Source organism: Triticum aestivum, chromosome 2A, assembly GCF_018294505.1.
Source record: "Triticum aestivum cultivar Chinese Spring chromosome 2A, IWGSC CS RefSeq v2.1, whole genome shotgun sequence".
Lineage (NCBI taxonomy): Eukaryota > Viridiplantae > Streptophyta > Magnoliopsida > Poales > Poaceae > Triticum > Triticum aestivum.
In genome coordinates, this window is record NC_057797.1 from 473,677,831 (window position 1) to 473,691,967 (window position 14,137).

At 50.4% G+C, this 14,137-nt stretch overlaps 1 protein-coding gene and 2 pseudogenes across 1 annotated transcript; 2 read left to right on the forward strand and 1 right to left on the reverse strand.

The window, feature by feature from the left end:
- Nucleotides 1-1,820: 1,820 nt before the first annotated feature.
- On the reverse strand, nt 1,821-3,611 carry LOC123185419 (transcription factor BHLH156). Its single transcript, XM_044597298.1, has 3 exons — nt 2,970-3,611; nt 2,450-2,851; nt 1,821-2,138 (listed from the first exon to the last, which is right to left on the reverse strand). Exons 1-3 carry the CDS (start codon nt 3,468-3,470, stop codon nt 2,025-2,027), a joined length of 1,017 nt encoding a protein of 338 aa, XP_044453233.1. The 5' UTR covers nt 3,471-3,611; the 3' UTR covers nt 1,821-2,024.
- A 5,540-nt stretch (nt 3,612-9,151) lies between these two features.
- On the forward strand, nt 9,152-9,883 carry LOC123191712 (uncharacterized; annotated as a pseudogene).
- On the forward strand, nt 9,729-11,084 carry LOC123185420 (cytochrome P450 81Q32-like; annotated as a pseudogene).
- The last annotated feature ends 3,053 nt before the right edge of the window (nt 11,085-14,137 follow it).

Consider the following 14,137-nt stretch of genomic DNA (forward strand, 5'->3'; position numbering starts at 1 on the left):
AAGAAATATATTAATAAAAAAGAAAGATACCAATTACATCCAATTTATCCATTAACATGGTCTCAAGAGCTACTTAGGATATCAAGTGTAGAGGAATATGATGCAACTCTCAGTGTGGCTGACAAATCTATAAGATATCAAGTACATAAGGCAGTCAAATCCTCAGCTATACACAAGGAGGAAGACTTGAAGTACAAGAATACACGTGCTAAATACATTTACTCAACATCAAGGATGCACACAATCAAATTATTAAAAAAGAAAAAGAAGCGAACAACAATAATGTAACACCCCAGGTTTTCACTCGGATCGGCAAGTGGCCCTAAAGTCTGATACTCCTCAAGTGGTGGGAGCTTGTTTGAATTCTTGTATTTTATCCTCTATCTTCTATAAAGCCATGGCACACAGTTTGCATGCTCTAAAAAACATCATCGCATAGGAGATCCCTTCACACCACATCTGTCCCCTCCCCTCCATTTTTCTCCACGACTAACTCAAATCATAAGATTGACAAATCATTATTCCTCGATAAGAAGCCAATCGTCACTGGTAACAAGTTATCAATGACAAAATATTAGTGACGAGTTGCTTGCTTTTCAGTAATGAACGTTTTGGGCCCGTCACTGATAAATGATTCTACAGTAGTGATACTCACACAACAATTGAAGACCCAAGTTAGTTACTTCAAGATTAACAAAGTCACCATATATGCCTAGATGTCGAAGAGATTGCCGCCTTCCGTTGAAAAAATATTTGGGTTCAGTTAGATACAAATAGCTTCCGACATAATGTTTGATCCCCTATGGGATGGGGTATAATAATGACTTCTGCCCTTCAAGCTACATGTAGCTTCTCAATAGAAACATACATAACATTAGAGTAAATTAAAGATATGTCAAATAGCACCAAAACAGCCCTAGATAGGTCTTACTACAAGCTAAGTGAGCAGAGCATCCGAAGAATGCAAGGTGCTTAGACAGCTGCTTGACAAATAACCATTTTCCCCTTCGGAGACACCTCTCTAAATACCTTGCATTGTGCGAACTGAGTGTAGGTTCCTTGTGGTGGGACTAACCCACCAGGGTTCAAGTCCTAAACTTGGCATTGATGGTCACATTTTCCTAGATTTATTTCAGTTCTTCTGGTGATGTGCGTTCACGAAGGGGTCTGCAGTGACTTTGTCAATCTGAAGATAATGTGCCGGCTTAGAGGTTCTCACAGGGGTAAGGTGTGCATGCGTGCGTTCATATGGATAAGTGCAGTGGCGGAAGCAGGAATGCATATAATTGGACGTTAGGGAGGGCCGACTGCAGGTAACAGTAAAAAGATGTCACTGTTCATATGCATATTACCAAGGAAATTAGGATGTTGGGGAGGGCCCGGCCCTGGCTGGCCCCTCTGTGCCTCCGCCACTGGATAAGTGTATATGCAGCAATCTGTACGAGCGTCTGCGCTTATACCGTGTTAAAAAATACTCTGCATTGTACAAGGGCCAATATAACTCAGAAGTCAGAACCAGGAAGTTACAACATGGAAATTATAAAAGACATAACCTACTTAATCGCTTACCTTTACTGTTGAGTCCCTACCAAAGTGAACTTTGCAGTCCTAGTTTATAATCCGTGTCATGGTCTCGATCGAGCACTTGACCGATGCCTACGTGCTTGAATGCGAGCGAATGAGTTACGGAGTGAGTGTGTAACTGGGTACACTGCATATATACCATGGGCAAAAATTGTGTACGAGTGTCTGTTCATGGCACGGCATAGTTGAGCGAACGATAGTGCATCACAGTCACAGGCGGCCATAGCTAGCGTTTGTTACCGTCAATTGCTTGATACATTTAACGGCGCCGTTTGACCAGCCATGCGGGCCGGGCGACGGCCCTGGTCGACTGAAGCACAGCAGCGGTACAACTCGGCCACTTTCTGTAGTACTCAGTTACGGATCGGACGGACAGGGACAAACCAGAGGACACGCCACACGCCACACTACTAACAACACATGGAATGACGACACGTGGCTTAGCAGATCTCCGACGTGGCTTCTGGCCGGAAGCCCTCGCTGAGCAGCGCCGCCATCACCCACAGCTTCACCGTGCGGTCGCTGATCATCACCTCCTCCCTTGCTTCACTAACCTGCACACACGCACGGCGATACCACATCAGTACAACTAAGTATCACTCGTTTGGAGCCCTGGAATTCCATGCACAGAGAGAGCATCACAGTTTCTAGAGGAATCAATCGAGAGAAAAATTCATACTATACTACAAGTACGTAGTATAGATATGTTCTTTCCGTCCGAGTTACTTGTCGCGGAAATGAATAATGATTATTTATGGGAGTCGTTGCTTGCAACTAAAAAAGATGTATTTAGGTGTATTTTAGTTTTAGATACATTTTTTTATCCATTTTGATAACAAGTATTTTCGGACGGAGGGAGTAGTACCTTGAGTGTGAGAGTTGACACGACGCGGTCTGACGAGCAGCCGAGGTTGGAGCTCTCCACCAGGAAGCCGGCGAGGGACTCGACGGCCGCGCAGAGAGGCGCCGCCACGCCGTCCCGCCGCTCGCACTCCACCGTCACGAAGAACCGGCCCTCGCCCACCTGGGCCGCGCTCACTAGCGTCACCCGCGCGCCGCCGCCCCCTCTGGAGCTGCCGCTGTTCCCCTCGTCGTCGCCGCCGTTGCGGCCGTGCCGGCGGCCCTGCTTCTGCTGCAGCTGCTGCCGCCGGCCGGCCAACCCCGGCCGCGCCTCGAGCGTCGCCACGTCCTCCTTGAGCTTCCTGGCGTGCGACTGCAGGTTCTTGACGTACGCCACTGCGTCGGCGATGATGGAGGCCTTGTCCATCTGCAGAGGAAAGTGACGCGCGCTCCCAGTAAGAATTGGTGTGTACTCCACAAACTGTTTCTATCGATCACGACATGAGAGGATCCTGAGTAGTACAAACTAGAGTAGTAGTACTAACCTTTGTGATGTTGGGGACGAGAGCTCTGAGCTCGTATAGCTTCTCCTTCATCCGGAACCTCCTCTTGCGCTCCGACACGATGGTCTTGGAGCGGTCTCGCCTCTTCCTCGTCCCCGACAGGTCGCTGTCGTCGCGGCTGGGCTCGAAGCCCGCGCCTTGCTCCCCGGAGACAGGGCTGATCACGTCGTCGTAGCTGCAGGGGTGGTCGTCCGGGGACGCGCCCTCGCATTCCTGCCGCCATGCCTGGTCAGCAGCAGCAGCAGCGCCCACCATGTCGTTGTCGTCCCCGGCGCCGCCGCCGCCGCCACCACCGCCGAACAGCTCGTCGCCGAGATGCATGAGGTCCTCCATCCAGGCGCCATCGTCGGCGGCCGGCTGCACCGCGAGGAAGCCGGCGTCGTCGCCGTGGAAGTGCATCGGGTCAACGTCGAAGAAGCCCGGGCCGATCATGAGGTGCTCTTGGTGTGGCGACAAATGCAGCAGCCGCTGGTGGTGCTCCATTACCGATTCGATTGGGTACGGCCGGTGGTGGGTTATCTTGGTAAAGTGATTGAGGCAAGGCGGGCGGGAGCTCCGGTGGGTGCCGCGCTTTTTATATATAGCCCTCGCAGCCTTTTGGATGTGGAAGGAATCTTGTTTGGATCCAGTTTGTGCTGCGCCCTACTATATGGAATTTACAGCGGAGGGGAAGAAGATGGTGGTGATTGGAGGGGGTTGTTTATGCCGTCGACGGCCAGCCAGCGGTTTGACACGAAGCAGCTAACCGTATACTACTACAAAATGTTGTTAACAGGCATGAACTGAGCACCTCCCCATGGATCGATTAGATGCACAATAGATTAGATTAGATTAGATTTTTTTGCGGGAAATATTAGATTAGATTAGGGTGACACTTGAACAATTTTCTTTTAATCAAGGTTAACTGCTACTAGTGCATGGGAATCGATACTAGTACTCCCTCCGTCCGGGTTTATTAGGTCTAAAGACAACTTCTCTTAGACCAAGACACATAATAATTTGCTCACATTAATTATTCCATTCCACTCCCAATGCACTCTCTCACATGCATGCAGCCAATGAAAAAGCACACATGAAGTGTATTAACTTTTCAGTCATGGCACCAACAACAATAGCTTTCAATACAACCAATGAAATGGTTGCATGCATGCACCTTTCCAATGCGGGGCCTTATAAAAGGGGACATGCTTGTGATGCTGAGAGGCCTAATAAACTCGGACGAAGGGAGTAGACCGCTACCTAGGTCTATCTTTTTTTTTGCGGGGGGCTACCTAGGTCTATTTGACTGGCCACCTACAAATCTAAACTTGTGTAGACTGTAAGTTGTCTCTAGCTGGGTTGATTCTTGCTTGTTTAAACATGGATATGTAGCTGTGCCAGTTAATTATTGGTTCACTAAGAGCATCTACAACCAGGATTGGTAAATTGCGGCTCCCACACGCCCGCGGGTTTGTCTGGGCACGTCGGTTGGCAATGCCCGGATAGTTGTAATTTTGTCCTCCCTACAACCACGGACACCAAATATTATACCATTTTTTTCTTACAAACACATGCAAAATACACAGATCATACGAGATGGCATAGAACATATCATTTCGGTCATTGAACATCCACAAAGTTCATCCAAAAGGGTCGACGGAGTTCAAATTCACCTTAAAACATAAAAAAAACTACAAATATTAACATAGCAGTGCGGGGTGACCGGAATTCACCACTTCCTAACCGGGCCGTTGCCCTTGCGGTTGGCGGCACGGTGGTTCATCTCCTCCATGTAGGCTTTCGCGGCGGGAGGATCATCGTTGTCGTCATCGTCGTCTGTGGTGGTGCCGCTCTCCTCCGACGAGGAGATGTAGCACGAGAGGCGGCGGAGGAGACACTATTGCTCCTTCGCGTGTCAGGCCGCCTTCGCCTTTGCGGGCTCCTTCTTCCTTGTGAGGCGCTCGGATGCCTCGATGTCGAGGCGAAGCGCCTTCGCGTTCTTGCGCCGGAGGCGTCACGCGTTGGCGGGAAGAGTCAGGCTCCGCCGTCACTGCTCGCGTCGGGCCGCCTTGGGCTCCAACTCCGGCATGCGCATGCACATGAGAAACGCGGGCATGAGCACCCAACACTGCCTGGGCTATGCAACCGTTGGAGGGGAAGGGGACACGCCCGCCCTGCTTCGGATCTGGAGCAGTGCAGAGCGGGCTAGGTGGGCGCGGGATTGGTTGTTGCCGCCAGCATTACGCCGGCGGGATACGGAGGAGCTGGCGGATGCGACAGAGCTCGCGCTTCCTCCGGTTTCGATGCGCTACCGCTCGATGGTGGGAGCGCAAGCTCCTCATTGTCGGGCGTGTCGCTGCTAGATCAGACGTCCTCCTCCTTGACGAGGCCATCCCAGTCTGTGGGATCCGGCTCGTTGCTGGAGCTGGCATCGGAGTTGGCCATAGCGAAGAGGAGGAAATGGAGTTGGGAGGGAGTAGGGAGGACGAGGGGAGCAGAGAGGACTAGTTGACTGAGAGGAGTGAGGGGTTTGACTAGGGTTCGTCCGGTCAGGTGGGTTTTTTGTGGGGACATTGGTTGGGGCGGTGTAGGCCCTAGCATGCCGATCCTATGTGGCAGCGGTGTTCGGACAATCCTATGGAGTTGCCGGTCAGTCCGGGCGTTTGGACCGGATTTAGGGCTCCCAGTTGGCTATCGCTTTTGCGATTGGTCATTGATCGGACAACCCATCCAGACGTTTGGGGGAGGATTTGAGAGGTCCAGTTGTAAATGCTCTGAATGTTGAGTATATATATAATTCCGTCCAAGTTTTTTTAATGGAATTACCCTACCCAACTTGTAACTCAATGATTACATGGTTGATCCTCCATTTGGTCCAAGTTGGGACATGGGCTAGCCATAAGGTAAATATAAATAGAATGTCATTCACTTTTACAAAAAAAACCTACAGATATGATAATGTAATATTGTTGCATGTTCACAAGAGTAAATATTTCTTACCTGCGTATTCAGCTAGGAGCAATAGTCAAAACTGCATGTCCAAAAAAGAGCTCCCTAGAACCATGGAGGCATGGTGGATCCATGTCTTTGCTGGTGGGAGGGCTCTGTTCTGGATGTTTTCTGAGTTTTGTTATGATTTGTGTCCGGTTCAGAAAGACGAGACGACGACGACTCCGTAAAAATGGAATAAGGCTTTCTCCGCCAAGTCTTCGTCCTGGTGGTGCATCTAGCATCGTTGAAGGGCATGTGAAGGTGTGTCTTCGTAGAATCTCATGGAATTCAGTCAGTGGTTGTCTTTGGTGGATCTATTCGGATCCAGTCTTCGTTTTCTACGCTCATGTGTCTTCAAGTTGAATCTTTTATATTTACGCGTCTTTTCATGAGCGGCGGTTGCTGTTCTGATGCATTAGTCCTACGGGGCTTTAGCCCGACGACTTCACGATTGTTTAGTAAAACAAGTTCTGTCCGGCTCTGGCAAGGAATGAGCGATGACGATGGCGCGTCTTTGACTCACTTCAGTGCTTGTAGTCATCGTTAGATGGTCTACGAATCTAAATGAGACTTTTATTATTTTTGAAGAGGAATAGATTAAAAGTTTCTTTAAAAGAATTCATACTTTTTCCCGATAAAAAAACAAACAAACAAAAAACTGCATACTTTCCGGGACAGAACCGTCATGCGTTTCTTCGATAGGGATGGCGGCCTCTCGTTGCCGGTCAGTCAAGGCAGTACATGTGTGTGTACTGGATGTACCATCAAGTTTGGGTCAAAGCGACAAACCCCTGCTTTTCAAGGCGTTCTTCTTGATATCCATTGCAACCAAAACTTCAAGCTGGAGTACAGTTCCTACTCTCAATTGTTAGCTTTAAAGTAATTAATTCACATATATAATCAATATGAATGGTTCATGTCCCATTTTCTTTTTTGGAAAAGGAGGTTAAACCTTCGGTCTCTGCATCAATCGGTGCATATAACCATCTTTATTAATTATTTCACAAAGCTCTGACAGAAAAATACATCAAGTCACCCGAAGCCACTACTCACACCTACAAACTCGATAATGTAAAGTGCTCTCACCCCCACATCTAAAATCGATGTCGTCGTCGATCTATCCACATAACTTATCGGGACCAACATCCGGTGCAGCAGACCTAAAGCGCGCACCACATGCATACGTTTTAGAAGCCAGAAGCCGCCATCATCCTCGACCGCTGACCCATCTCCAGAATAGAGATCCGAATCATCCTTGCCATTTCAGACATCCGTCGACGCTATCACGACGCCCAACGGGGCCACCGCCCTGCGCGCATTCATCCAGACACGAAGGCTCTGGAAGATCTATCGTGCGTAGCACCTGCCGACCAGGCATGACACAGCGTAACACCTGTCGGTCAGGCATGACTTGACATCTCCATCGAAGCTCCGTGCAAGACTTAGCCGCTCCACCTTCTGCCTCTGTCTTCTAGCGCTGCTCCAGAAACGATGCTCCTAAGAGAGTAACGATACCGCAGTACCGCCATCGTCCGATCTGGATGTCCAGATCTTAGGGTTTTTCTCGAAGCAGCACGAGTGGGTCGACAGAAGTTACACGACGATGCCTTTATCAAGATAACTACGCAAAACGCCGCCATCGTCCGCCGTCGGCTCGGTTTTCACCGGCAACTCTGTCTCTCCAACTCGCAGCCGGGACTAGATGCCGGATCTGGAGATCCGACCACCCAGCCTCAGGCCGACCATCTTCGGCGGAGGAGGTGGCCACCACCGCCACGCCCAGGGCCGCAGCCCCCGACGTCCTCAAGTTGCGGGTCGATCCCAAGAACAACAAGCCATTGACGGAACGGTACACGAGGTTGCGGCCTGCCGAAGCCCATCTAGGCCCAGATCGAGCGCCACTGGTCCTGTCGCCGTACGCAACCGCCCCGCACACCCCACCGTAGATCCAGCCATCACGGGCCGCCGCCGTCCTGACCGATGCGCGGGCTGAGGAGAAACGCCGCGGCCGCCACTGCAGCACACAGGCTTTGCCCGCGACGCCCCTGGCGGCGGCAACGGCGGCGGGAGGAGGCGCTGTAGTGAACGGGAGGAGCCGGCCGGCGGGCGGCGCCGCACCGGAGCGGGATAGGGTTAGGTCATGTGTTTGAGAAATTTTTGGTTCCACATTTGTCTCTTTCTAAAGCATTCAAACGCCATTTCACGTGGCAGCTTGGCGGCGGGAGTAAATCGCGCAGAAATGAAATTCGGTAAAGATTTCTGATTATATATGAATCTTACAAGGACTGGAGGATCTTCAAATCAATTTTATTTAAGAATTAATTAATGGCACGATGTGTGTGAAATCTGACAGGTGGTGTGCAGATAAGGTTGTCTGGAATCCACCACCAGGAGGATTTGCTAGTGCAGAGTGACTAATTATCTCGCGCATTCGGTTCTGGCTCATTGCTCGCTGAGTGGTTCTGATCCGAAGTGACACACAGAGGCGGCTCCGGTCGACGAAAGCGGTCTGGTCACTTTGGACGAACCATCGACGGAAATATCACCTGGTTTTTCCTAGAGCGCTTGCTGGATCACCCAATCGCCCACCGGATGAGATTCATCCATCCAATTCACACTACACTTCGCTCCATTGATTCTTGGTTATCTTATCTTAAGTACTAGGACCAAGAAGAAACAGTAGTAAGAACTTTTCCGAAAGCTCTGACAAGTTGGCTGTGAATTGTGTAAAGCCATAAAATGAAACAAAATGGTTGACCTGTTATCATCCAAAATCTCAAATGTATCATCTTGGAGGTAATAGCACCCCAGGTACCCTAACTTGCACCCAATGTGATGATCTAGTCCCAAAGTTGCAAAACTAGATCAACTCATACCCCAACTTGCATACAATGTGATGTTTTAGTCCCAGGCCAATCAGAGCTCGCCAATTGGCTGGGCCGGTCAGCGCACGCAGTTTTGCAGAAACCTCCCTGCCGTTTCCAAAACCTGTTCTATTCTTCAGAGCAGAGCAAGCCGTTGGAAAAAAGAGCACGACGACGCCGGCCTCCGCACGCGCCCGACGACGCCGGCCTCCGCCGCGAACTCCTTGTACCGCTCCGGGGCCGCGGAGCAGCTCGTCCAGCTCCATCTGGAACCCCTTGTCGATCGCCACCAGCTCCCCGTCCTCGCCGCCGCCTCCGCCCCCGGAACCGTTGCCGCGTTTCTTCTCGCCGCCGCCCGCGTCGGACCCGTCCGACGAGTCCCCGCAGGTGTTTGCGCGCATGCACGGGCAGGCGAAGAGCCCTCGCCCCTCCTCGTCCTCCTCGTCGTCGACATCATCCCCGCGCCGGTCGCGCAGCTTCCAGTATATGTACACCACGATGACTCCGATGAGGGCGACGCCGGCCGCGTCGGCGGCCGAGATGAGCACGATGAAGCTGGTCTTCATCGGCTGGCTAGTGCCGCCGGCGCTGCCGCCGGAGCCAGTGGTGGTCGGAGGCGGCGTGGAGGAGGATGCCGACGGCGGGGCCGCGCGGCAGGGGACCTGGAGCGGGAAACCGCAGAGCCCGGGGTTGTTGAGGAAGGCCGTGGCGCCCTGGCTGGCGAGGGACCCGGACTGCGGGATCTCGCCGGAGAGGTTGTTGAAGCGGAGGTCGAGGGTGACGGTCGCCGGGAGACGTCCCAGCTCCGGCGGCACCGCGTCGGAGAGGCGGTTGCGGGAGATGTTCAGTGTGCCGGCCAGCGCCTGGAGCTTGCCGAGCTCAGGCGGGATGGCGTCCGTGAGGGTGTTGGACGACAGGTCGAGCACCTGCAGGCTCTTCATCTGCGGCAAGGCGGCGGCCGGTATGTGACCGGAGAACCCATTGTTTGCAAGGAGCAGCCGCTGCAGCTGCCTGCAGCGCCCGAGCGCCGGCGGGAAGGCGCCGGTGAGGTTGTTGTCGTAGAGGAAGACGGAGCGCAGGGACGTGGCGATGGACATGTCCCTGGAGGCGCAGGAGTTCAAGCAGGTGGTGGACGAGATCATCCCGCTCATCGGCGCGGCCAACGTGTGGGACTACCTGCCGGTGATGCGGTGGCTCGACGTGTCCGGCGTGAGGAGCAGGATCCTGGCCACGGTGAGCAGGAGGGACGCCTTCCTCCACCGGCTCATCGACGCCGAGCGGCGGAGGATGGACGAGGGCGGCGCCGGCGACGAGGGCGAGAAGAAGAGCATGATCGCCGTGCTCCTCACTCTGCAGAAGACGGAGCCGGAGCTGTACACTGATCAGATGATCATCGCTCTGTGTGCAGTAAGTCACTTTTCCACTTGGTTGCTTCTCACATACCCGAGTACTTCAACTGTCAGTTTCTTCATTAAGGACATTGGCAATTTGGCATCATCAGTAGATAGTGGTCATCAGATAGCAACAACTCGACCTGAGTCATTGTGTTAGTCCAGTACTCCACTTTTTATCTGTCTTATCATATATCTAATCAGATAGTGGTCACTCAACGTAGGCGAGTAACACGGCCATGTCACTTAGCTGGATGAATCCCACTTCCAACGTGTTTATTTCTAGTAATTTAATTTTGGCCTTTCCCACTCTCAGCGCCGACGACGTGCCCCGCCTCAGCTACCTCCAGTGCATCATCAACGAGACGCTACGCCTGTACCCGGCGGCACCGCTGCTGCTGCCGCACGAGTCCTCCGCCGACTGCAAGGTCGGCGGCTACGACGTGCGGAGCGGCACCATGCTGATCGTGAACGCGTACACCCGGCTGTGTGGGAGGACCCGACGGCGTTCCGCCCGGAGCGGTTCGAGGACGGCAAGGGCGACGGGCTGCTGATGATGCCGTTCGGGATGGGGCGGCGGAGGTGCCCCGGCGAGGCGCTGGCGCTGCAGACGGTCGGGGTGGTTCTCGGGACGCTGGTGCAGTGTTTCGACTGGGACCGGGTGGACGGCGTGGAGGTGGACATGACGGAGGGGGTGGGGATCACCATGCCCAAGGCCGTGGCTTTGGAGGCCGTGTGTAGGCCGCGCGCGGCCATGCGCGATGTTCTTCAGAAGCTCTGAAGGATCGAACTTCTTGGCATCTCATATGTACAGTAGTTTCCAGTAGCATTGGCCCATATGTACAGTAGTTTCCAGTAGAAGTGGGGGTGACTGCGGGTTGATAATTGGAAACTGCAGGGGTTTTTTTGCAAAACTGCGTGCGCTGACCGTCCAGCCACTTGGCAGCCAATTGGCGAGCTGTGATTGGTCTGGGACTAAATCATCACATGAGGTGCAAGTTGGGGTATGGTTTGGTCAAGTTTTGCAATTTTGGGACTAAATCATCACACTGGGTGCAAGTTAGGGTACCTGGGGTGCTATTACCTCTTGTATTCCTCGCGCTAAATCTATTTTTTCTATGCTATCTTGCTGGCTGACCAGCTTTCTGCACCTCGAGTCAGAGTGGTATGACTGGCCATATGGGTAGCTCTACCGGTTGCTCCCAATATATTTTGTGTTACCTAACACACCCACCCACGTACGTCTTCCACTGTGCACATAAAATTTTCAAACTAAAAAGTATGATGCGTACGGGTGTTAATGTTATATAAACATGTAAAATTTTGAGTTCAACATAGTGTATTTGCGAGCTGTAGAAAACTTATGTTATATAAGCACGCGAAATTTCAAGTTATTATTGAGCATTATACAATTACAAGTTCAAACATAGTGTATTTGTAAGCTACAGAAGAGATTCAACTTGAACTCTGATTCTTAGTTCTCTCTCGCTATTCGTTCATTTGTTCCTTCCATTTCTCTCAAATGTTATTGAGTTTGGCCTTCAAATTCACATGTTTATAGAACATCAGTTTCTTAAAATATTTTATTTCATACTTGTATACGTAATTTTCCATAGTTTTTCTACTACAAGGTTGTTTTCCGAATTTTTTGCCTAAACGGCTGCAGCCGTCGATCTGCCATGACCCGGACACATGTTTCCACGAAAATTGTTTGGAAAATGGATGGAAATTCTGAACTACCTGAAAACAACACAGTATATGTGTTTATTTTGTACAAATACTTCCGTGGACCCTTCTTATACGTCTTTCTACCTGTGCGTATGTTACGCCCCCTTTTCTGTTACATACTCTGTTCCACGAGTTTGCCACACTGCTCATCTTCTTCTTCCTTGGTCCATGTCCTGTTATGCTCTTATGTTCGAGTTCTGTTTCGTCCTCTTCTTTTTACATTTGCTTCCCTCTACGTCATCTCCCCTCATTAGTTCATCGTGTGCTATCCCTTCGCTAATTCATGCATCGTTCTTCCCATGAAAAATTTCTACACTCGTTCTCTCAAGTTTTCTTTTTTCTTTTCTCAAATGCGCATCCTTCTATCCTTCAACAGTTGCATCCTTATGTTGACGCTCAAAAGTGGCATAGTCATAAAATTAGCTTAGGCTATATAAAGACTAATTCAAACTCAGGATGGGAGGTCACGCCGGATGGCTCTCTTTAATAAGATCGAGATGGATATGAAGATGGTATATAGAGGAGCTCAGATGTAATAGTTATGACAAGTTCGGAGATGCTTATGTTGACACCAGATTAAATAATGGCATTAAACTCAATTAAGACGACCTCCGATGGAAAACGTTTCAACATGAAAGTTGTGCGTCTCGTCGAAACGGTGGATTTTGATATAAAAATCGTCTTAATACGAGGTCGTACGCAATCTGTGGAGGCAAAACAAGGTCAGAAACAGAAGCTGCAGAGTCATTTCGGACCGACCGAGTTTATTTGATCGGTGAGACAGAGTTGGTCCGAAAATTTACCAGAGAGTTGACAATGTTGACTTGGTAGGACCGAAGCAAACCAATCGGTAAGACCGAGATTGATCCGGAAATTACACAAAGTTACAGAGAGTTGGCCACGTTTACTCGATGGGACCGAAGCAAACCAATCGGTGAGACCGAGATTGATCCGGAAATTGCCAAAGATTCCTGTCCAAGTTAGGTTAGGGTTTTTGATGTTTTGGACGGAATTTTTAGTCTTTTTCTTGTACGGAAAGTCCAGCCGCCTCATAAATAGATGTGAGGTGACGACCGATTGAACAACACACAATCGCAAAAAACACATCTACTACTTTTTCATCTATGTTTTGTCCCTCCCTTGTTTTTGCTTCCTCGTTCTTCGTCGTTCTTCGTGTTGGAGAGCTGCAAATCCCGAGGCTCTAGGGGCGGTTGGACCGACCTAGGGCAGCCCATAGCCGCCGCACTCCCTGACGGGGTCCCTCCCGGGAGTGTGGGGTTTCGGGTCCTCAAAAGCTCTCGACGGTCGACTTGCGAATCGCGCTTCCGGTGAGACTCCTTCGACGTGAGCTGCGGTGCATCACCCCCGGCGTCGAGGGTACACGTGACGTGTTCATGTGCGAACACACTTTTTGGCGACTCCGCTGGAGATCGAAGCTTTGAACGGTCTCCAGCCCGTTCTTGCTACGAAGAGATTGTCATCTAGGGTTTGCAATCTACAAAGGTAATATGAATACCCAATTCCCTACTATAGATGCAAATAATTCATATGGTGTTACTAGATCGTTCAATGAGTATACTCTATCGGCCAGCCCTAGTTTGTTCAATCATGCATCTAATTACGTGCATAGGCCGATTCAAAGTAATTTACATGCTTCAACTTTTTATGATACTAGTAACATGCATCATATGTATCTCAACTCTCATGCATCGACAACCCCACAAATTTATATGCCGATGAACAACATGATGAGTTCGGTTAATCAAGTTGAAACACCTCATGCAAGAATTTTCAATAACATGCAACAAAGTGTTTCACCTTTTTATTCATCGGCAACTAATTTGCAACATGTTAATCTGAACATGCCGGTGGATAGGGGAATTAGCCATAGTACTAGTTATTTAGCCAATTGCCATCAACAATCATATGCTACACCTCATGCTTCTAATTTTTGGGCACCATATGCAACTGAAGGTATTCATAATTCGGCTTCGCACCTTCTTGCTAATGACCGAATAAGTGAAAATTCTATAGGATCACATGTGTGTTCACCTACTACTGTAACATATAATGTTCCCCCTACACAATTACAGAATTTCGGCAACATCTCATTGCCGAAAGAGTCTAAGAGCATCGGGGGGCAACCATATCCAGACTGGGTAGTTGAGAACAAGCTTACATTCTATTGGGATTTGTG